Here is a 23,620-nt window from a genome sequence, read left to right as displayed (position 1 = left end):
GATATCATGTGAAGTATTATTTTTCCTCGGCTTGTGATTTACGTTCAGAAATAAAGCGGGGGGGGGGGTGGGGGGGGGTCGCCATGCTGTACATGATTTCAAGTTGTCATTGCGGGAAATGAATCACTGTGTACAAAATGGTCATGCGCATTTTGTAGATATTGATGATGTTTAAAAAGTAGATATTTAAAGATTTCAGACGTTAACTCCAACAGAACAGAAAATGCCTTGCCTTTTTGAGATACACAAAATCTATGTTCCGGCATTTCATCAGACTTTTCTAGTTTGTTTCATTTACTCGTCAGTGAGTGAAACTCAGTTCAGTATTCATCAGTGTTTTCTTTAAGTGACTGAGCTCCAATCTTCCATTTCAATCACCTGCTGAAGCGTCAGACTAACTATGATACTAAGCTTACTTTGTTTAGAGGCAGAAGCTTTTCCTTTGTTTTTGTAGTCGGGGGGGGGGGGCGACTCCCCCCTGGACTTATGTTTAGACAATTTAAGTCAGTTTTGAAATTGTTTAGGACAAGAATGAAGGTAGTGGCTCTTGAATAACAGAGTGGAGCCAAGGACGACTACATGGAGGAACCACTATGGTGCAGTTGAACGCTGATATCATGTGAAGTATTATTTTTCCTCGGCTTGTGATTTACGTTCAGAAATAAAGCGGGGGGGGGGGGGGGGGGGGGGCAAGGACCATTGAAGGCAATCGCACCTCGACACTTGCTCATGGCCAAACTAAAGCGTTTATCAGGACAAGCCAAGCTGCAGAAATCAACGCCATCCTTCTTTCCTCACTCCAGACGTGTGTGTGTGTTCGAACTTCCACACCATGCTATAGAAGTGCCATGTCCTCTTTTATGCTTTCACCAGATGTTTGTAGTATGATTTGCACCTTTTTTTTTGTTTCGTTTGTTTTGTTTTTGTTTTTCTAATTTTCAGATCAGTTTTTTGCACTTTGAAAGTGTGTCGAGTATTTAAAGAAACCTGTAAGAGGAAAAAACACAAAACGAAAAAAGTTGCTAATAGCCATGTTTTACTATATATGTTTACTTAAGAGTTCCAGAATTTACTACTGTGCTAATGCAGCAATAATGTTGAGGAGTTGCATCAAGACGCACTTGTCAACACAGGGATTGAAAGAAATTAAGAAATATCTGATATTTTTATAACTGCAAAGAGTTAAGTATGGAAATATTGAATGCTTTATGGATATGGGCACCTGCCTCCGGCAAAAAAATATCTATACCTTACAGAAAAACATATGCTACGGAAATAACTACAAAATGTGTACATTTGGTCTCCTTTATCATAGCTGACAGTTTATAGTACTGTATATAATCTTTGCTTGTGTCATTTGAGAATTCCCGAGTTAAATGTAAGCTCCTTGTAAGCTTTCAAAGTGACATGAGAAATAAAGATCTAATGGTAACTGAGACCTTTGTGTCCTGAACGCCTCACGTGTGTCTTTGTGTTGTCGCGGTGCAGAAGATGAAGGTGTTTGGTTTTATTATTGTTGTGGTGCAGAGACGCTGGGCTGCTCCCACACCCCCGAGGAGGGAGCTACTTCTAGCTGTGGGGTGTTTCTTTACCTTTATTTATTCCTGTTTTCCCATCCTTCTTCTTTCCAGTCATTTCTTCCTCCTCTCCAGTAGACGCACATTCCCAACCTGTGCTGGGCAACGACTCGCCCCTCCCAAAAGAAAAAGACAGACAGGTAAATAAAGAGCTAGTAGATGAATGTATAAAATGAACTGTACAGATCGGTGGATACGCTCTGACTGGCTGATGGTTTACACACAATAAGAAATGTTTGCGGGTCTTTTGTATTCAGAAAAAGAATTTTATTTGAAATTATGGCATTATATAGGTTTAATGAAACCACTGCTGATGCAGATGTTCACTCACAATATTAAGACAACACCTTTGAATGTGGAATATGATTAATAAGCAGCTTTTGGTGTTCGATTTTACCCTGGAACGTACGACAACATCATGTATATAAAACAGTGACAATATATTACAATACATACAACACTGTGCTTATTAATAAATACAAATGGAATGGTTTCTTTGTACGTGTACTCGAGTACGTTACAAAAGACTTGGAAACAAACATTACATTAAGATGTTGCTACACAGTGCAAAATAAATCATTGTAAAAACAAATTTACAACAGCGAAATAGCAAATTAATAACCAGTAAAGATCCAGGGGATTTAAAAAAAAACAAAAACAAAGGAATATTCTCTCAAGATTTGGCGATAAATGTGTTTGAATTATTCCTGCCAAGATCCTCCATTAACACTGTCCACCAAGAGCTCAACCGTCGAAGTCCTATTTCTGTGCTCTTACAACTTCTGCACCATTTCACTCAGGTCACCATCCGTTCATCCTAACCACCACACGTACAGCGGTGCACTGGGTTGCATCGACACACTGACCACAGGCACGCCGAGGCGTGAAACACAGAACCAATCAGCATCGGTAAAAGAGGAGGGAGAAGCCGTGGAGAAGGGTCGCGTTACATCTTGGCCTGTTTGTTCTCCTCCTCGTCAGAGCTGGAGTCGGAGCTCCTCCTCTGCTCGTTGCTGCGCTCGACTGAGTCCTTCCTGGTCATTTCCAAACTCCTCCTCTTCTCCTTGTCCTCGGGCTCCTTCTGGGCAAACTGGGCCTCGACCTTGGCCGGGTCGATGTAGGTATAGAAATAGGCCATGAAGGCAAAGATGAAGCACACTAACACCAGCAGGGAGGCGAAGAGGATGTACTCGGCCCACTGGTGAACACAGACACACACATACTGTTAATGTGGGGATAATCTGAAGGGAACAGCTTTTCCACTGAGAAGATTGACACCTCTCTGATATTTGTCCGTCAAGTATAAAGCTGGAGCCAGGAGATGGTTAGCTTGGTTTAGCTTAGCATAAAGACTATAAGCAAGGGGAAACAGCTAGCCTAGCTCTACCAGCACAGCTAAAACTCAATAATCTACACATTATATCTGTAAAGACACCAGCTGCAGTTTTACAGGAAGGATTAGAATATTTTTTTTATGTCAGTCTAGGTGTTACTCATTTCCAGTCAGGCTAATCTAAGCTAACTATGTCCTGGCTCCAGCTTTATATGTAATAAACAGTTCAGAGAGCCGGTTATCAATCTTCTCATCAAACTTCCAGCAGGAAAGCAGATAAGAGGATTTCCAAACACTCTTTTAATATACAGTTGAAGTTACACCTTTTTAAGTTTTAAGTTAGCATGAGTGTTTGGTGCTGTGCAGGTTCAGTTTAACACTCAATAATATGATGTCTGTCATATGAAGGTATTTTAGCTGATGTCACTGGGTGTCATTGGTTTACAATGAATGAAGAAAGGCCTTGAAAAGAGCTTGAGTCTGGTCTCTCTGACGTTATCCTGTTTAGGAAAAGCTGCTATTCTGCTATTATAAGCTTCAACCTTAAAAACACATGACATAAGTTCACATGTCTACTGATGGTTAAATATAATCCACCCACCTGATCTTCAAGTGTTGCAGCCTCGGCGACAATCAGCACAATAATGTTCCCTACGGCAACGGTTAACAGCCAACCAGCCTGCAGCACAGACTTCATGTTGCTAGGTGCCTGGAGAGGAATCGGAGATTCAAACAGAACCACGTATTAGAGAAAATGATGAAAGACATCGAGACACGGCCGCAGGATAGACCCAGAGCACACAGAAGAGACGGCATCTCTCTTTTAGCCTCAGAATGGGAAGTAGGTGCTGGAAAGCGTTAGTGGGGAGACGGCCGTCTGGACTTGTGTTTTCTGTACTTTCCAAGCTGCCCTGGTGATGTCAGATATGTGAGGAAAGCATCGTGTACCTGTGAGTAGGAGAACTCCAAGCCGGTGACAGAGAAGACCACCTCCCCTGCAGTGATGAGGAAGTACTGAGGGATCTGCCAGGCCATGTGGACGGTGTTGGGGCTGATGTCCATCACTGATCGGATGCTCTCTGCGCACTAACGGGACACAGACAGATACTCAGATGTGCTGCCTCAGTCAAAACAGTTACATTCAAGCTAATATTGTGACTCAAAACATATTCACGACTTACATTTTGTTCAAATGAGAACGTTGGCGGGATGATCAAGGTGTAAGAGCTGCCGAAGCCCAGTTTCTGAGTGTAGAGACACTCTTTGCCCTCATTGTTTATGATCCGGAACTTAGCTCTGACATAACGAGAAAAACACCAATCAGGGCAAAGAAGTTTCTCTGGTATAACCATATGTGACATATGATATATAATGAAAGTCAAGTCTTACTGTCCCTGTGGTACGTCCACATATTCTGACATCTTGTTGGTGAGGATGTTCCCAAAGTCCTCGTTACCCACGGTTACATTCAAAACTGAGCGGTGGCCATTCAGAAATCTGGGGAAGGAGAATTCAGCAAACGACAGGTGAGAAAATAACAGTGTTAAATTAGAGTTATGTCACATTTAAAAATTGAATTCATTGAATGTATGAGCAACACAACACATCCTTGGGGTTTTACAGTGTCACTTGTCACAGTGTCAATGTTGACATCAGTCAGTTTCCTAACTTTACGACTCGTCTCTGCTGTTACACTACATTTTAACATTTTAACCATCAGTGTAGTGAAGCTACGAGCTGAATACAGACAATAATGACATAATCATTGTGTGCTCATGATAAAGCAGAACAAGCTGCAAAAATAATCATTGTGGTTATTTAGATACCAAGAAGAGGAAACAGAAAAGTACACATGTCCTCTCAGGGCTTCCATAAAATTTCCTCCAGACTTGACAACAATGTGAAACTTGCCTGATAGCATTAGCTCCCTGTTCCGGCTTTGATTTGATGTCTGTGAACTGGGGGGAGAAAGATACTTTAGAGCATGATATAAAGGAAACACCCAGGAAAACACAATTAAAGTCCAGCTGAAATCACATTTAGTCACAGAATTAAAGTCAATTTCCCCCTTGTTGGTTCTCTGCATGCTGCAGCAGAGAGTCATTGTAGTCAGACTTGAACCCTATCTGAGTGGCGTACTCACCCCCTCAGGCCTGAGCTTGGCCCCATCCTTAATGATGACAATGGTAGTTCGATTGCCATCCACTAAACTGGTTGGGTAACCGGTACCATTCAGATCCAGTGTAAATATGTCATCAAAGGTAAGGTAACCCTCATTGGCCTGTGAGAGGAAAAAATGACTCAATGTCAATATGACCTCCAACCTTTGCTGTCTATATACATATATATATATATATGAATCTGGAGAACAGGCTGTACCTCGAATGGCTGCAGGGTGAAGTTGTTGACTCCAGCTTTGACGGGCACCGGCTCTTCTACCATGTTGATGAACTTCACTTGGCCCTCAGTGTTCGACGGGAACTTCGGCAGGGTTTGCTACAAGAGGAATGGAACCGTGCGTGTGAATTGTGCTTCATAAGGTCATGTGTGATTTAAGTCGCCCAGGTGTGCGTGTGTGTGTTTATTCTTTTAACGTCTGTTATTCTTACATCAATCTGTAGCTGGACCAGAGCAGCAGCCACGAACGCGATAGCAGCGAAGAACATGCCGACAGTCATCCTCTTTAACGGGCTGCAGAACAAACACACGACGTTGTCAGTTCATGTATTTCTCAACTATTATATCTTCTGGTTATAATCTGCAATATAAACGCCGTAATAATTAACTGAACTCACGTGAAGTTTAATTTGCACTTGGTAATCAGTGGGTAGATCGCACTGTCCATGATCGGCACCAAAACCAGGATCAGGATAGGGTTGACGGTCTGGTGGGAAGAAAGTGAGTCAATCAGCTCATGTCGATAGCAGATAAAAAAACACAACAACAAAGTTCAGTAATGCGTCGTCAACAACAAGCGTCTCACCTGCATCTGGTCGGGCTGGATGATGAGTGCTCCCTGTTGAAGGACAAAAAGAGAGATTGCATTTTAAAACAGTTTTTTTCTGTGGTTTGAGCTCACAGAGTCTGATATTGCAGAAATAAATTCCTTACAAAGTCGCCGTTCATGGTGGTGGCCTGGAGGGTCCATCTTGAGCCCTGTGGAGGAGACACAGCTCTTATTTAGTCTGTCCTTGAAGGCTGACGGCAAACTTCCTGCTATGAATTAAGTGGTTCTTTTGTTTCTATTTATATTTGCTTATAATTGGGGACTGTCTTCCTGTAAACAAAAACAAGCCCATAGGTCGTTGCTGCAGGTTATTATGACCCAAAGTTGTGTTTTGTTGCTAGGCGACATTTAGTGGTCGTAGTACTGGTGACAGGGGGGACGACAGATCTCTAAAACAAGAGCTCGTGCGTGAGCGAGCCGACTGGCGGTTACCTGCTGGTCAAACAGAGCCCAGAACATGGGCAGCGGGATGTAGAGGAACAGAACCTTCACCACCATCTTCACCTGGGCGATCAGGAGTTTCTGCACCAAGACAGAGGAAACGATAGTGACGCTTATGTCGTTTGTATTTGCATGCGCTTGTGTGTGTGTGTGTGTGTGTGTGTTGCACTTACATCGTATTTCTCCTCAGCCCAGTCCATCCAGTGTTCCCTCTTGGGGTACTGAGAAGAACGATGCCTGAAGCGGTTCTTGATGGCAAACTGCAGAAAGAGGAAAGAAGAATTTCCTCCATCTTTAATACATTTTATGAACTAAAGTGACGCTTTATTTAAAACCTTTTTTTAAACCCATCCTGAACACGTGCATCTCTGAGCAGCCACTCACCCCGATGCACTTGCAGACTTTCACCAAGATGTTGCCTTGAGGAGCCGTCTTAATGTACATCCCACTTCCAACAATGAACACAACTGCAGACACACACATCACATATAGATGTACATATGAACATTTGACCGTTTGTCAAAGGAAATAAAGCAGGTAATTATTACAAAATTATTAACATCTATTATATTATATTGACTATGAATATTTGTGATACTTATAAAACAGACTTTATCGAGAGCAATAAAGATTTTAATAAAGGTTTTACTTCTTTTGCAATCTGGAAACCCGCCAGCTGTTCTTACAGCTTATTTCTTATCTTTAAAAAGCATTAATTCATCATTTATTAACCAGCAGTGAGGAACGTTAAGCTGTCATTACACAACTGTCTACACATCACATCCACACCATGAAGCCTCTCGGCCTCAGGGACCAGACTCACATGTGGTTAAAGACTTTAATGTTCACCTCTACTTTTAATCTTTTAAGCTGTGACTTTACTTTCTTCTTTTTATGCACATATAGACTTTTATTAATGTGACTAGTTGTTAAAGTGTATTTGCAAACTCACTGATTCTGGATTTGTCAATGAAGGTGAAGGAGTATCTGTCATTTTAATTCATTTATTATTATAATAAATGAAATTAGCATTTTTTTGTATGAGGAAAAACTGGTTCTTACTCAGAGCCACCACCATGAGAGCGGCAGGGACACCAAAGGCCAGCGAGTAGCACTTCTGCTTTGTGTGAATACCACATTCCTGAGCTGGAAACCACACAAAGACATAGTGATTAAACATATGATGTGTGTTTGTGAGTTGCATATTTTCTGCTCTGTGATCCACTCTTACCTCTGAGGACGGGGGTGATGACAGTGGACAGCAGACTGCCAGCGTTGATGGACAGGTAGAAGATGGAGAAGAAGGTGCTTCTCTGCTTCTCCTGTGACACACAGGAAGTTCAACACAGTTTAGGCAAAAAGCACTGATGGTGGGGGGTAACGGGGTGGTGGTGGTGATGGGGGGTTCAGATCATCAACTCTTACATAACATGCCATTAACATTAAGAGATAATCTGTCACTGGCCTTGAACAGTGTAATAAAGTGACTGAGACTCATGTACCATCAGCTATTAGTTAATAAACAACTAAGTGTAATGAAGCAAAGATACAAGAAGTGCTGACGAGCTGCCGCTGATATCTGACTGAGGCGTCTGTAACTGCTGTGTGCACATGTGTGTGTGTGCAGGACAGAGACTTGATGCTTCCACCTGCATGAGGTGTGTGCGTGCTTTCAGTTCTATGTCGATGTCGTAGGATGTGATGTTGCACTGGATCCTGTTGTACTCACCTCCTATACATACACACTAATACAAATAAGAGAAACAGCTTACAACATGATGTGATCCAGTTAAACCATATGAGAAGAAGATGATGTGTGACACATTTCCAGCTGTTCACTGACTGAATGATGCTCCAGGCTCCATGTTGGCAACTCATTCATTGGAAGTGTAACTGTCTCTATTTTCCCTAAAGTAGCTAATAAATTGTCCAGGACATTTTAATTATTAAAGAATGAATCTGAAATTAGAGACTTGTGAAAGTCTATTAGAGAGAGAACTACTGTAGTGGGTTTTATGAAACTGTGAAGGTGTTTTTATGTGTGTTTGCTTGAGCGACATCTCACCTGATGGTCTTGAAACTGGTCTCCGCCAAAGGCAGCCACGCAGGGTTTGATGCCTCCTGTTCCCAGGGCGATCAGGATCAACCCCACCATGGACAGAGATCTGAGAGACAAACGCAGCACAGACACAGTGTCAGTATCTGTAGCTGTTGTGTTCGTGTTGCGTTGTGTCTGAGCGAGTTCAACTCACACGTGGAAGGTCATGTTGTCGGGAGTGCCGTCCTTGTTTGAGTCTGTGATGTCATGGATAGCACTCACAGCCATGATGACTTGTCCCAGTGCATAAACGATGGACAGGTAAACAATGGTCCTGTGCACAGGGAGGAGGAGGAGGGAGAGAAGAGTTAAACAGGTGTACATCAGGTTCAGGTAGGGAGACAGCTGATTCTGTGAGATATTCTTTAACCTCTACACTGGTTTTAAGACGAGCACATGAAGGCACAGCGTATATTTATTACAACACTATATTAACTAAATTACACTTTATGGATTTTAGCAGCTGGATCTGAAACTCACTTGAACTTGCCGAGCCATGAATCAGCCACTATGGCTCCCAGGATGGGCGTCAGGTAGCAGAGAGCCACGAAGGTGTGGTAGATGGTGGTGGCGAAGTCATCGTCCCACTTCAGGAAGTACTTAAAGTACAGCACCAGCACGGCTGCAGACGGAGAGGGACACATGAGGTGGAGGAAGTGTTTTATTTAATTTTACTCTTCTATTTAATCTACTCTTCCCGTGAATACTAATATTATTTATCTATATCATTTAATGGTTCCAATGTATGTGTGTTATGTATACTTCTATGTATTGTTGGATATTTAAAACTAACAATGAATAACAATGAATCATATCATAGAAAGTAGCTAAGTAAACTAAGTAACTTGAGTATTTCCATCTTATGATACTTGTACTCCTGCACATTTCAGAGGGAAATAATGCACTTTTAAACTTTTTACAGCTGAAGTTATTTGTTATTTTACAAATTAATATTTTTAAATGAAAAAACATCACAATATTTGCACTTTAAACCAGTGATTTCCAGTGTTTTTGGGCTTGTGGCCTTTTACTTTAGTACAGCATCATGTATTTTATGTGTAAAATATTAATATGCACAGTAACTGCAGCTGACAAATAAATGCAGAGAAGGAAATAGAAGTAAAGCTCAATACCTCAACATATTGATTAAGTACAGTAGTTGAATGAATCACTGGGTGCAGGTGAGGCAAAAATGAAAGTAAACTTTAAACTGATCAAATCCCCAACAAGTGACTCACCTCGCATGCCATAGTAGGAGAAGCGCTCGCAGAACTCATTGACCACAATGAAAAAGATGCTTATTGGGTAGCCACAGACTGTAGCCTGCAAGAGGGATGGGTGAATGTAAGTATATTATATCAACAGTTAGGTTATTTACAAGCGCATGTTAATTAAAGGCTTTTTAGTCTTTAACCAACCACTGAAGGGACTTTATTACCATAAAGGCGATTAGGATGTTCATATTTACCACTCTTTAAAATTCTGTGTTGTCTATCTAAGCAGGAAACAACAGGAAATATTAGACAGTAGTATAAAAAAGGTTGGACTTACACTCTTATGCTTGGGCTTCCTCATCTCGCCGTTGTCTGCAGAAATAAGTGGTTTTCAATTACAATTCATATGTACTGATTTCCTTTTTTTCTTGCGCACTTAGTGTAACCAACTGAACAAATACAGAGATCACTGAGTAAATAAAGTGTAATGCAAAGAATATTCCTCTAAAACTGGCAGGAAAAGTAAATGTCCCAGTCACATGGTTCCCCTCCAGACTGGAACTCACCTGCCATCGCTGCTGTATGTGCTGCTCCAACTGTATCCTTCAAAAAACAAGAGACAGAGAGACTAGTGACCCCCCGTCCAGATCCAAGACATGAAGACTGAACCGAGGTCTGGTCTGCTTCTTATGTAACCTCCCGTCAAACTTCCTGCAACGCCCACTGATGCTGGACCCACAGTATCTTCTCCAGCACCTCCCAACATGCAAATCTCCATTATTCCAACTTGCCAGCACATCATCACAAGTCTGTGTGTGTGTGTGTGTGTGTGTGTGTGTGTGTATGTGTGTGTAATTACTTTACAACTCTGGGAACTCAGTTCTTGCCTTACAGATAAAGAGCACCGGTCTGGTCAGCTGGTAAACGTGAAAACATTCACAGTGTTTTTCTAATTGCTAAGTTTCCTTATTATAAGCACGTGATTGCTCTTTAATAGGTGTATTTGAAGACTGTTAAGTAACAGCAATAAAATAACAGTTTATGCACATATAATATACATGAAGTACATAGTTGTAAAAAGTGTGAACACACAAATAGACTACTCTGTGTATTAATTAATAATAATATTAATAATAATAATATGATATAATAATAATAATAATATAAGTACATAAAAAGAAATAAATAAAAACATATGTGCAAATATATACACATATGTTAAATAAATATCAGTATATGTTGATATTATGTAGGGTCCAAAAGCCTGAGAGCACTTTCCCAGAATAGGAAGATAGACATGTTTAAAATTAATATATATTATATATATTTGATTTTCCTGCAAAATAACATGTTAATATGTCGCTTGTCTTTTACAACACGAAGGGCATACAGGATGTCACAGTAGGGGTAGCGGCTACAGCTACAGCATGATATAAAACATATAAAGAGGTGAATGTTACTATCATCCGTGTCAATCGTGAATTCTTGTATATTTCACCAAACAAACACAAACTCAAACACACACCATGAAACACGAGCAGAACTCACAGATACATGATGTTTAGCAGCCCGACTCTCTGACACAATGACAGTCCAACAGGACACAGTGTGTGTGTGTGTGTGTGTGTGTGTGTGTGTGTGGGGGGTCCCTGTCAGTGATATGAGGTGGGATTAGCTGGTCTTTTACATTACAGCGAGCACAGTGGAGGTTTTACTGGAGTCAGCATCCCGATGTCTCTCCTGTTTCTCTTCAATGAGCGTGCAGGTCACTGTCATCCCCAGCTACAGCACAGAGCTCCAGTCACCCTGACACTGACCTACACGTTTACTCAGAGAGACAGAGACATATGCTCATATACAAGTTAATGATTATAATTCATTACAGATCATGTTAGCAGAGAGCCTAAAAAACTTTATGATATATTTTACAGTTTTAGCAAAATACGTCATTACATCCTTAGCAATATAATATCAATATGATATAGTTATGCATGTTAACACCCTTAAATTACTGTTATATGGCGATAATACATCATCAAACAATGCTAGCTAAATAATTAAAAATGTCTGCAGTTAGCTCGCTAACTTTGATTGTGATGCAGCAGTATTATGTATGTTTGTTTAACATTGTGAAAATATAAAAATACTTAGCTGAACCTTGGTAACTGAAAAGTCTGATGTTCAGTATCTAAGTTAGTTAGCCACACAATGCTAGCTGCAAGACGTATGTCAAATCTGGAAGCTAATATTCCATAAACAGCAGACGGTAGAAGTGATAATGCTAAACAAGGTTATACACAAAGAGAAATTACCTGAGGGAAATGAATTTCTCAATATCTGTAAACTGTGATGAAATGTAATTGTTGTAACACTGCCAGACCTAAATGTCATGCTTCTCTTCCTTGAATGATAATAATTGAACAGAGGGGAGAAAAACTGAACAGTGAACATTTCAAATCAAGGCACGGAAGAAGGTATTATTACAGATTTTCATATATTTATAGGTCTTAAACATATTTACATGAGCAGTCATTAAGTAAAAATGTTTGTTTTTATCTCACAGATAATAAAAGGCATCTACATGACAGACAAAGAAACAAAGGGGTAGATTACAAATGGTCACACCCTCATCTCGCATTGCACAGTCGTCTTTCTAATGTCTTTGGCAAGAGTGGTTTCCTGTGCAGTAGGTAGCCTTGGTAACAATAGAAAATATTGCACACACTTTTTTTTTTCTTTTTCTTTACAGAAAATAGGTTAAAACATTGCGGTTCACTTGGCTTTAGACAGTTTTCATACACGTCTATTGGCCTAAAATAGAGTGAATAATTCTTTCAAATGTTCCCGGTGAGAGAAAAGATAAACTCTGCACAGATAAATGCCTCTGCTGTGACAGCGGGGCTCGATGGGAAAGAACAGAAGAAAAGAAATGTAAAAAATACTGAAGAATGTGATAAAGTTACAGCAGAGGCATTTATCTTAAATAAAAACTTTCTTTAAACACTCTCTTACAAACAAAATGGAGCCCTACAGTTAAAAATAGGTACGGTTTAGACTTTGTTTTCAACCTGTGGACAACGTCTCTTGGGGCGGGGTCTAACACACCAGAACAGTGAACATAATGTTGTCAGTCACGGGACTAGATACACGTCTTACATGGGATCAAACCAAACCTTCTGTATGGCTTAAACCTGGTTCCATCGTCTCCATAGGAAACAAGAACAACGGGCTAACAGGAAGTGAACATCACATGATCTGTGTCGAGGAGCAACAGGAGAAAATATACCAGTGGCTTTTACAGGTGTCCTAATTGATTCCTCTTGACTGGCAGGTAGTTTGAACAAACATCCGAGGGCGAGGAAGGCGCGAGGCTGATGTGAAGCATCGTCATCAGAGTGAGCCACTGGTTGGTGTGCCACTGATGGCGTTGAAGATGCCCATCGAGTCAGACAGCGTGCTCCTCGTACCATCCTCCACTGGGTTTATCTACAAAGATTAGCAGGGATATTTACTTATGAATAACTATATAAAAATATACTAAAATCTTAAAAGTCTTAAAAAGAGGATCTAAAGTATATGTGAATAACGCCAGGCATGAATTTAGTTTTGTGTAAAATGAAATATATGATTCCTCCATTCCTCTATGGACACAACAGTAACTTCAAATGATAAAAGCAGCGTTACCATCCGATCTGCTCAGGCCAGCACAAAGAAAGCAGGAGACAAGAGACGTGGTTAGTGAACGTGCACAAGATCGCAGCGGTGCATAGCATAGCTTCTTAAGGGTAGATCAATAAGCAATGTAACATGAAACAATGAGGAATGTGCAGCTTTAAATATTACCACATGCACATTTGCACAAGGCAACAGGGTAAATATGCAAATAAAGTACATATAAATACAACAAAACAATGGGAGAGCACATAAATTTCCCTTCTTTATATAAATCATCTGTTTGGAAACTTGTTGCTGCAGCAGAATGAGGACCTGAGAAGATTCACATCAGACCTGGTTTCAGTACTTCCTGGATTCGTCTCACTGGACAGTTAAAACACCTTTCTGCAGCTGTGTAAAGTGAAGAGACAGTCGAGTCTGAGGAGTTCCTACCTGTTCGTGCATGATGCTGGACAGCTCCCTGGTCAGGTCCTTGTAGTTGGCCTTCATCTCATCGTGATACTCCTGCTGGTCCTCTTTAATCAGCCGCTCGTTCACCCCCAGCGCCTGACCGCAGGCGTCCACGAACTGCCTGAGGAGAGATCCACAAGCATTTTTAGTGCCACTTAGAAATGCAGCAGGCAGAGAACAGGAAGTGAGAGGGAAAGTGGAAGGACAGATTTCCACAGACTGTAAGCAGTGGAATAATTATCTGGTTATTATCGTTTTCAATTTCTGTTTAGTTTTAATTCGTTTTTAAAGCAGCTTTGATCGTTTAGTTTAGAAAAACTCAACAAAACATCAAACCATTTTAAAAATGTTTTCACTAAGATCAGCCTCTCGACGACCTGCACACACCAGCGACAGCGTATATGTAACGGTAAGTTTCTGTCACAGACAAGGGGCCAATGCAGAGAAGGAAGAGAAGCTGTGGTTTTACATGTGCAGGTGATTCTGACATCAGTCAGTCAGTCAGTACCTGAAAACCTCTTTGAGCTGTTTGACCTTGTTGTCTGGATATTTCTTGGCACTGCTGTCGTCGAGGAAGGCTCTGGCGTAAGCGAGAGGACCAGCATTCACCTGGAGAACAACGGGGGTCAAAGATCAGACATGACATTGAAGTGATTCATGAGAAGTAAGATGATTTAACGGAGGCTACGTCCATCTTTATTTACCTGAACACTGATACTGCCTTGCAGTTTGAGCTGCAGCCGGATCATGTCCACCTCCAAGGCCGAGCACAGCAGTCGCAGCTCGGCCACCTTGGAACTCATCTCGTCTATGGCCACCTCGATGGGGCTCAGGTCGGTCTGGTGTTGGTACATGACCGCGATGCGCTTCTTCACGTAAGGGAAACAGTGGGTGGCTGGACAGAAATAGGATTGAGGGAGAGAAGGTACTGAGACACAGAGACATGTAAACATATATATATATATATATATATATATATATATATATCAACCACTGTGCATGTAAACAGTCACTGAGCGAGTGGGTCTACAGCCAAGTCACAATCAGTCAGCGTGATTATTAACGAGACAACGCCTGAACTTTGGGATGAAGTGGAGAGAACAGTAATAAACATCTATCTATCTTAACGTTCTAAGGTGAATGACACCTGCAAGGAGGTTGTAAACAACAATAACAGATGGCGACCAGGAAAATAGTCGTCGCTCTGTGCTTCCTGTCGCTGCTACTGTGATGAGGCTGATTAGAGCGACTTGTTTTGGTTCTTTACCGAACGTTAATTCCACATTATATTTCTTGTCGAGTGAAATCGTCACTGATGCGCGACCTACTGGTGAGAACGGTCCGCCGTTTACACTGCTCCTCCACTCCGCCCTGCTTCTTGCCCGACACGGTGAACGGCGTCTCGAACACAAAGCGCCGGATGTTGTGGCTCTTCTCAAAGTCCGTCTTCCTGTCCTCAAGCTCCTTGTCGTCTAAGTACGGCGTGACGTGGGTCACCTGGATGTAGGCGTACTTGGAGTCGAGGTCCTTGGGGTTCACCTGTTGATGAACAGGACACAAAGATGTTTTGGTTTGACTGAACATAGAAAACTGTAACATACCAGTGAGCGCCAGATAGATATCACTCTCATGTCTGTGCGTTAACTACAGAGCTACAGTCTGTAAACTGTTAGCTTAGCATAAAGACTGGAAGCAGAGGGAAACAGCTAGCCTCACTCCCACCTTGCCAGAGTCCTGAATGATCTTGACGTTCTCCTGGCCAAACTTGTCGGAGTAGAGCTTCAGGAGCCTCTGGGAAATCTCTGAGAGCGGAGTGAACTTTGGCTCCTTGTAGATGTATTCCTTTCCATCCTCATCCTCAAAGAAACCCTGCAGAGGAGGAGAAGACGGAGACACATGACCTCTGTCAGCGTGAGCCGCTTTTTCACCAGGAGCTATCTTTAAGTTCGCAGAATAAAAGGCTGAGTTCAAACTTTGAAAAAGAGTGTTTCATTCTGAAAAATTGTTTATTTGTGACCTTTTTATTTAAAATCCTGAATCAATATCTCAAACAAACACTATTTTCCAAAATTTCACTGTTACGATTTATTAAATTTTACATTAAAGAAAGAATCAGTCATGCATGTATGGAAAAGTACACAGGGAGGCGTGTGGGTGGGAACAGGCCAGGATAACCACTGAAGAGTGGAGCGAGTCCTAGAGCTAAATGGCTGATCAAGGGGAACGGTTAATGGGGAGGTTACCCAGAGCTTTATCACATATGGTAGATTTACAGAAAAGAGCTAAAGCGCTAGCTTCTGCAACTCAGCAACAAAGATAAAACTACTATTCTCCTACTTTTGAGAATCTAGGAAATTTACAGCAACTTTATGCCACTAATTTAGCAAAAATAAAAACACACGAGCCCTCAGACAGCATTATAATGCAAGGACATGGACAAGCACACCAGGCTAACACACACAGTGACATCACTACACACTTACCGCAGCCTCGGAGGGGGAGGAGAGAAAAAGAGAAATCTCTGTTAAGATGAGTTTTAGTGGGAGTAGATTCAGATTCAGCATGTGGACATGCTTTTATTAAGAGCTTGCATCAATTAATATTCATGCTTGTCAAAAGTGGTTTGTTAATTCAGTGTTACAACATTGAAACTGTGGTTCTTTCGTTACCTGTCCGAAGAAGGCCACTCTGAAGAATGTGCCCAGCAGTCTCTTGCCGGTGTGCATCACCTCCATCACCTTGGTGTAGGCACGGTGGAGGGTGTCGTACAGGTGTGTGAGTTTCTGTTCCAAAACAAAATAAAAAACAGAACAAAAAATAGCAGAAATTGTCACAAACATCAGCAAACGGATTCTGCAGAAATTCAGCTAATGTTAGCCACCATAAGCTACTGGTCAGACCAGACCAGGGGTTTTCAAAGTCTGACACTGACACAACTGCAACCCCCAACAATCCCAAGATGGAACATGAACAAATATTAATGGATTTTGTATAAATACCATGATGCTTTGTGCTTGTGCTGAAATACACAATTATCTAGTTAAAACCCACGTTTGGATTGTGAAAAGCACTGAAAACATGATATAGACATGGTAAATAACCTGCATGTCTGTTTCTATTGCAGGGTTATTGTAACTTTTTAAATGCAAGGTGCACACCATGTTCCCTGGAAGATATGTGTATGCATTTACAGCACCACTCCTGTATATTGCTGGTCTATGGCTGTGCTCAAGGTGCAGGTTACCTCGAAGTCTCTGCGCTGTTCATAGATGGGAATGATGAGCCTGTAGACATCAGCGATGAGCTCATAACGCTCCGCCTTCCAGAGGCCGTCAGCACACTCCTCCAACAGCTCCATCAGCACCTCCTGAACAAACACAGCCACAGATGAATGAATGTAAACTTCACTTTCCCGTCCTCTTTGCAGTTTCAGCTCAGGATATTTAATTTGTTGCATAAAGGGACGTTTCTGCTTGTTCCTATTTGTCTTGGAGGTCGCGGTGAACTGAAACTGAGCAGAATGTCCCAGCAAAGACAGCAGACGTGGGAGGAAATGGACGCATCATCTCCTTTCTGTTTATTGGCGGATGACACTCAGTCCATCTCATAAAGAGAGGAGCTGCTCAGAGCAGATGGACGGTAAAAGCACTTTTCACTGCCGACAGATCTGTTGACCAACTCATAAAAGCTCACACATTCTCTCGCCATCACTTTCAATTTCACTGAGGATTTCAGTTTACTAGAAAACCTGGTCTCAGGCCTCCGTTCAACAAGCCTCTGCCGCTGCTGGAGTGCCCATGAGCAAGACACTGAAACCTCAACCTGCAGGAGCGCTGACCCTGAGCACTTGTCAGATTTTCATTCTGCCAGCTCAGTGAAACAACACAAGTACCAAGCCCTGTGTCAAAGTCTGCTGTTTTCATTTCATGCACTGCACAGAGCAATTGATACTCTTCACAGAGATAAGGCCGTCATTATGTGACACGTGACACCAGCGAAGAACTTAAAAAAACATCCTAAATGCTTGGTCAACACAGCGGGACTGGCAGATGCTCAGAGCACAGTATTACAGGACATGTAACGTAGAAAAGATCACAGCACAACGTCTCACCTCATTGAAGTGAACATCCTGCATCCCTACGTCCTCCATCATGGCCGCCTCCTCATCGATGTTTGGAGTGATGACACGGAAAGCAGAGCATCCCTGTCTGAACATACCTAACACAGAGTATACAGGCAGACAACACGTTTACTTTTCAGTGGAAAAACTGAAAACAAGAATTATTTTTGTCATGAATTAAAAACTAAATAACAACATGGAAGACAGATGAACTGACAAATACACAAATCAATGTTCAATACAAAGTCTTATTAGTCTTATTAGAACATATTTATGGACTCAAATAATCTACAACCCCAGAGAAAATTAGACAAAAGGCAGCAACCAAAACGGCTGAAATAAATAATGAAAACATGCAGGACGGCTAACGTTAGCTTAACATGATCAAGTGCCGACTTCAGGAAAGAAGGGAAGAGGGGAAAAGAGAAGGGAAGAGGAGGAAATGGAGGGAAGTGAGAGAGAAAGGAATAACTATATATTGTAAAATGAGCTAAACCTATTTTAATTTTTTTTCTTCCTCGTATTCGTATTAATTAATTTATTTTCCTACATTTATCCATTTTAATTAATGGGTTTTTTGTTTTTTTTTTTGGTGGGTGAAAAAGTTGTTATTTCCTTTAAATGAAAATCAGCTGCCAAAGTTAACAATACTTTCACACAAATTTCGATTTTTATTAAAACCCTGCAACTTAGCATTGTATGGAAGCTTATTAGTGCCACCATGACAAAAAAGTTATTTTCACTTCCTCTTGATGACGATAAAAAAATCTTTTTTTTTTCTTTTTTAAAATCATGGTGGCAGTAATAATGCATTTTCTCATGCATTTTGCAGGGTATCCTTATTTTGAAATAATAATAAGAAGATTATCATTATTATTATTATTATTATTATTATGAAGCTTAAACTACAACTTGTCAAGAGGAGCTCACTCACTTTTTAACAGTCTGACCCGACAATGAACTGTCGACTTACAGAAAACACCTCTGACATTACACAACAGATCCTCTGCAGAGTCTGAAAACAGTAACCGTCCGCTAGAGAAGAAAGACGGCCGAGGGATCTTATCTGGGGAATGCAGCGTTGGAAGTGTTTTCAACACGGGAAGGGATGAATGAACCTTGGACAATTGCTCAGGTGGCAGATAAAAGGGTATGTTCCTGTGTGTGTGTGTGTGTGTGTGTGTGTAACATGGAAAAATGTGTGCTGGCTTTATTTAATCCAGTCGAAAAGGCAAAAATTAACAATAAAATAAAATATAATATTTTAGATCATCTGATGAATCAATCATCAATCCAGTAAATCATCTTATTAATTTATTGGTTCCATTAAAACGAAGAATATGCATCCTTGGCTTTGATCTGAGTAATTTACGAAGTATTCTTGCTACCACTCATTAACTTTCTTCAGAACATCAGATTAATCCATTTTATTAAACTCATTCCAGGATAAGCTTCTTTCTAGCGAGGTAATTCTCACCAGTGACTCATTATACGGCCTCTGTAAAGTGGAGTTCAAAAGGTCAGAGATTATTTACTGTCGAAAGCAGCAAAGGATTACCAGGAGACACACTCACACTCCTACATCCTCCACTCACCTTTTCTCCACAGGTACTCCGCCACCAGAGCAGCAACGTGCACATAACACATGGCTGCCTGCAGGTGAAGCGCACAGGTCAAAGGTTAGCATGAAAACATTTTAAAAAGCCTCCAAACTGACTCATGTTTTTCCTTAAGAACTTCAAAACAAAAACAAAAACTAAAAAAAACCTCTGAAAGATCTCCATTCTTGTTGTGGATGCGCGCCATGCTGTCCAGCCAGGTCTTGCGGAGCTCAGGTGTGCTGGTGTAGGACTTGGCCAAGCTGTACTGGAGGTCCACCAGCATCTCCGGGTCGTTCTCGTGCTCCTTCATCTGCTCCGTGGCCATCAGCACTGTCCTGATGCGCTTGGTCAGGTCCTTCACATCTGAGGGAAATGCAGTATGCTGCAAAGTACAAAAGAAACAAAACTTTGTATAATTTTTTTACCCTTTGTATGAAAATACCAAGGACTTCTCTTCTATGTAGAAAAACCTGAGGCGCGTTTTAATCAAGATAATTAAAAAAACTATTAATGCCGCATGGAGAATAAAGACACAAACCCTTGTGGGTAGGAAAGGAACAGAATTCACGGCCTCTTCTATTTAAGACTCAAGTGGATAATGAATGGATTAAAGGGTGGAGTATGGTGACTAAAAATACAAAACAAATCCAGAATTTGTGCCTTCTATTAAGGATTTGGGTTTTAAGACATGAATTAACTCGAGCTCATCTTTCCATAGAGCAAGTATTTGATGGAAAACTCTGAATTCATTTGAACAGCTCTTAATAATTTAATTTTCTTACCCAGTTCTTAAAATTGAGACATTAAAAAAAGGGCAGTAGGAGCAGGATGAATGGATCTGCTTCCATCCAACATGTTGCAGCTAATGTAGGAGTGCTCACTCTTACCCTTAAGACTGTGTGGTGCTTATACAGTATGTATATGCATACGAACAGTCTGAGATCACACTCCCAGGATGGGAAGACTTTTGGACTTTATATGTGGAAATGACAATAAACCTTGAGAATCTGGTTTTAATAGCAAAAATTGATAAAGCTGCAATCTTATTTATTTATTCTTTCTTTATTTATTCTTATCTATTTCTGGTGGTCGTGTGTTGAGTTGATGCCAATAAATAAAGCTAAATAAAGAGAGAAGGTCAAAGGTTACTACCACCCCTCACCTTGATGCTCTTGTCACTGTTGGCACAGTTGTTGATGATAGAGAGAGACTGCTGGAAACGGGTACCGCCGATGCCGATGACATCAGCAATCAGCTGACTGACAGCAATTACCACCTGTGTGAGTCGAGAGGAAGAAGAAACTAATCAATCATCTAATGCATGACTTAAGAGCGCACAGGAAAAAATGTGACATTCACACACAATCAGGAAGGTTTACCTGCAGGTGTGTTCGGACAAAAGACCTGCGGCCTGTGTAGTCAAAGTTACTTTTCATGAGGAAGTAGAGGAGATGGGCGGCATCACTGCGGATGGAGCTCAGCTTGGAGTTACAGCACTTTAGGATTTCGTAGCACAGAGAGGCACACATGTCGGCTCGGCCGTCAAAGAAGGTGCAGGGGAACTGGAGGACACGGAGAGAGACGGGATGTGATGCATTTGGGATATATAAAGACAGAGAAAGAAAAATATGATAAAACTAATTCACTAACTATCTACCTTGTAGATGAAGGTCCTCAGAGAGGTGAAGACCTGTTTGAGGGCGGCCTCAGATTGGGGGATCTGCAGGAAGCACAAATGCACCTGGAAAACCTTCTTCATCAGGGGGTTGTGACCCAGATCTGAGGTCAGCTGGGTCTGTGGACACAGGAGAACGTAAGGGCCAACAAACCAGGACACAAGATGTCATGTATTGTGGTTTTGTACAGCATTTTATGACCAGGTAATACCTTGAATCCCATGATGAAGATGCTAAGCGTGTCCAGTACAGTCAGACACACCTCTGTGGACACGTTGGCCTCCAGCAGACACTGACTGCTCACATCTGCTTCTGTATGAGAGTACACTGCACAGAAAGCACAAGGTCACCGTTAGAGATATCATTTTATTGGAGTAATAAATATGATTTCGGAACATAGAACATGATCTACTCGGGTTTGATTGCTTCTGTGATAAGTGCAAGTGACTACAGGAATATTTGCCAAGTGCTTATATTTCTGCCAAGGATTTATTTGTGGCAGATTAAGTTCTATGATTTTTATTGCAACCATCACTGGCTGCCAATAGAGGTCAGCAAAACACAAAGATCAGGTGATGCCCAGAGGCCCAAGATACAAACATGTCTTCATTAAATCAGGTAAGCACAATGTTATCAGCTAATATTTGTTTATTAATGTTGGATTAAATTATCTGAATATTAGTGAACTCTTATTTTAAAATAAGATCTCACATGAGCTAAGTAAAGTTGTTCAAATCCAACTGTATACAACTTATACTTGCTTTTCAATTCTTACAGTTTTCCTGTGTTTTATTTGAAGTGTTGATCCATGACAAGATATATTTGTGGTTTTAAGAACCAAAAAACCATCTCAGTGTAGTTTTACATCTCCTCTCTCAGGCTTCTCTCTGGAGCTCTAGTGACAACAGGTCTGTGAGCCAATCAGAACAGAGGAGGCTCTGAGTCACCACATCCTACCACATTTATCCTGGCAGAAAACCTTCTACTTTTGGAAGAATTCATGTATATCTCCACTATCTGTCCTATAAAAGTCAGCTGTAGAGATAAGGTGGGAGGGGCTTACTGTTGTTGAAGGTGTGAGAATTCTCCAGAGCTCCCAGCTGCTGTAGGCGGGCGTGCAGGATACCTGCCCTGTTACGAGACACAGGTAGAGTCAGAGACTTCCTGTCTGGAGCTACAGGCCCCGCCCCCTCCTGGCTCCTGTTGGGGAGAGGAGAAACACTGTTACTGGTAAGTCTGATTGTCAGTTAAAAGCCCCATATTTTACACTTTTATTTGAAGTGTTGATCCATAAGAAGGTGACTGCTTTGTTGTGACATCACAAAGTTACAGAAGTCCTGACGGCTGGTTTTAAGGCTCAGTTTCTGAATACAGGCTGTGTGCATTTCTCTGTGGACTGAGGCTTTGATACTTTCACAGTATTAATATAGAAGCTAGAGCTGATCTATAATCACACTACACATGGACACAGACCTTTACACTGGATGTGAAAAAGACAGTCTGAACTGGAAGCATCATGCATTTAATTAAGTAAAGTGAGAGAGAGAAAAAGACAGCGATCTCTTACCCATGCAAGAGGGGCCTGGGGCCGGGACATTAACCACAAAAAAACTTGCCAGCAGTGTTAGAGATGAGAGAACAAACCAAGAGCAAGGGGTTAAAAGGTTCAGCATTCAGGTTATCTTTGAGCTCAGGTGTAAGTCATATTATTACATAGATGATAAAACATTATTAGTTTCAGCTCAAGAATAAATTCATAATTTCAGTATCACATCAGATATGAACAGAGCGACATGTACTCTACCTGGCGATGAATCTCTTCCCCATGTATCTGAACTGATGGAGGCAAACTCTGCAGGACAAAACACACAGCGAGAGACCATTATCAGAATCAACACCTGACATTCAAGCAAAGAGAACAAATATACTGAGCTTCCTGTTTTAAAAAAAAAAAGACTTTTGTCCTGGTTTGTAAGGACAAAATGATTCCCCCATTGTACTGAACTTTAATAAGTTCCAATTTTAGACATGAAGGTCAGTTTACTCGTCACAAGGAGGACGACTCTGAAGGGAGTTCTCTAAAGTCATCAGGGTCAGTTGAAGGCTACAAACACCCAACGAGAGACAATCTCCAGCTGCATTATGAGCATTGTAGGATTGAGCACTTGTGGAGAATGATCCATAATAGGAAAGTCAGGATATATCAGCCTCTCTTCTTTTTCTCTGTCTCTTGTGAGTCGTCCAACTCTTCCTTTAAAGTGCTAGCTTCACGTTAGCACTTGTCTGGTTAGATTAAAACTAATGCTAACAACACACATATGTTATCATACGGAGGTTGTCTAGTTCTGTACTTACTCTATTAATGTAAAGAAGTCCATTAGTTCTGAGGAAGCTGCTTTGTTCCAGTAAGCAAAAAGGGCCTCTGAGA

At 41.2% G+C, this 23,620-nt stretch overlaps 2 protein-coding genes across 3 annotated transcripts in view; both read right to left on the bottom strand.

The window, feature by feature from the left end:
* Positions 1-1,822: 1,822 nt before the first annotated feature.
* On the bottom strand, positions 1,823-10,345 carry slc15a1b (solute carrier family 15 member 1b). The gene is made up of 23 exons (XM_023429780.2): positions 10,237-10,345; positions 10,008-10,042; positions 9,695-9,779; positions 8,937-9,078; positions 8,611-8,730; positions 8,424-8,523; positions 7,590-7,680; positions 7,421-7,504; positions 6,743-6,825; positions 6,532-6,618; positions 6,350-6,439; positions 6,022-6,066; positions 5,894-5,926; positions 5,706-5,794; positions 5,520-5,601; positions 5,290-5,406; positions 5,054-5,191; positions 4,822-4,868; positions 4,300-4,407; positions 4,092-4,206; positions 3,859-3,996; positions 3,512-3,619; positions 1,823-2,775 (listed from the first exon to the last, which is right to left on the bottom strand). Exons 1-23 carry the CDS (start codon positions 10,241-10,243, stop codon positions 2,524-2,526), a joined length of 2,196 nt encoding a protein of 731 aa, XP_023285548.1. The 5' UTR covers positions 10,244-10,345; the 3' UTR covers positions 1,823-2,523.
* A 1,802-nt stretch (positions 10,346-12,147) lies between these two features.
* LOC111672371 (dedicator of cytokinesis protein 9-like) overlaps positions 12,148-23,620 on the bottom strand; it is a 48,369-nt gene continuing 36,896 nt past the window's right edge. For both annotated transcript variants that reach the window (XM_087180291.1, XM_087180290.1), the window contains exons 35-52: positions 23,548-23,614; positions 22,997-23,044; positions 22,256-22,392; positions 21,404-21,519; positions 21,174-21,311; positions 20,896-21,078; positions 20,679-20,792; positions 19,683-19,898; positions 19,511-19,568; positions 17,907-18,013; positions 17,040-17,162; positions 16,465-16,578; positions 15,518-15,664; positions 15,124-15,334; positions 14,500-14,690; positions 14,304-14,404; positions 13,778-13,916; positions 12,148-13,156 (exon numbers count right to left, since the gene is read on the bottom strand). In XM_087180291.1, the coding sequence (XP_087036417.1) occupies positions 13,061-13,156; positions 13,778-13,916; positions 14,304-14,404; positions 14,500-14,690; positions 15,124-15,334; positions 15,518-15,664; positions 16,465-16,578; positions 17,040-17,162; positions 17,907-18,013; positions 19,511-19,568; positions 19,683-19,898; positions 20,679-20,792; positions 20,896-21,078; positions 21,174-21,311; positions 21,404-21,519; positions 22,256-22,392; positions 22,997-23,044; positions 23,548-23,614 (2,306 nt within the window). In that variant the 3' untranslated portion in view covers positions 12,148-13,060. The remainder of the gene's footprint in view (positions 13,157-13,777; positions 13,917-14,303; positions 14,405-14,499; positions 14,691-15,123; positions 15,335-15,517; positions 15,665-16,464; positions 16,579-17,039; positions 17,163-17,906; positions 18,014-19,510; positions 19,569-19,682; positions 19,899-20,678; positions 20,793-20,895; positions 21,079-21,173; positions 21,312-21,403; positions 21,520-22,255; positions 22,393-22,996; positions 23,045-23,547; positions 23,615-23,620) is intronic.

The sequence above is a fragment of the Seriola lalandi genome, unplaced genomic scaffold (assembly GCF_002814215.2).
Source record: "Seriola lalandi dorsalis isolate HSWRI2012SDOR001 ecotype SW California unplaced genomic scaffold, Sedor1 jcf7180002054899, whole genome shotgun sequence".
In the NCBI taxonomy this organism is placed as follows: Eukaryota; Metazoa; Chordata; class Actinopteri; order Carangiformes; family Carangidae; genus Seriola; species Seriola lalandi.
Note: the sequence above shows the minus strand (reverse complement) of the source record. Positions and strands in the feature narration are given on the sequence as shown.

What these genes read in the sequence shown, in the direction of transcription:
- slc15a1b (XM_023429780.2), bottom strand. An exon ending in CCACCATGAACGGCGACTTT is followed by an intron (nt 5,927 to 6,021) that starts GTAAGGAATTTA and finishes GTCCTTCAACAG; the next exon opens with GGAGCACTCATCATCCAGCC. An exon ending in TGGAGTTCTCCTACTCACAG is followed by an intron (nt 3,620 to 3,858) that starts GTACACGATGCT and finishes ATTCCTCTCCAG; the next exon opens with GCACCTAGCAACATGAAGTC.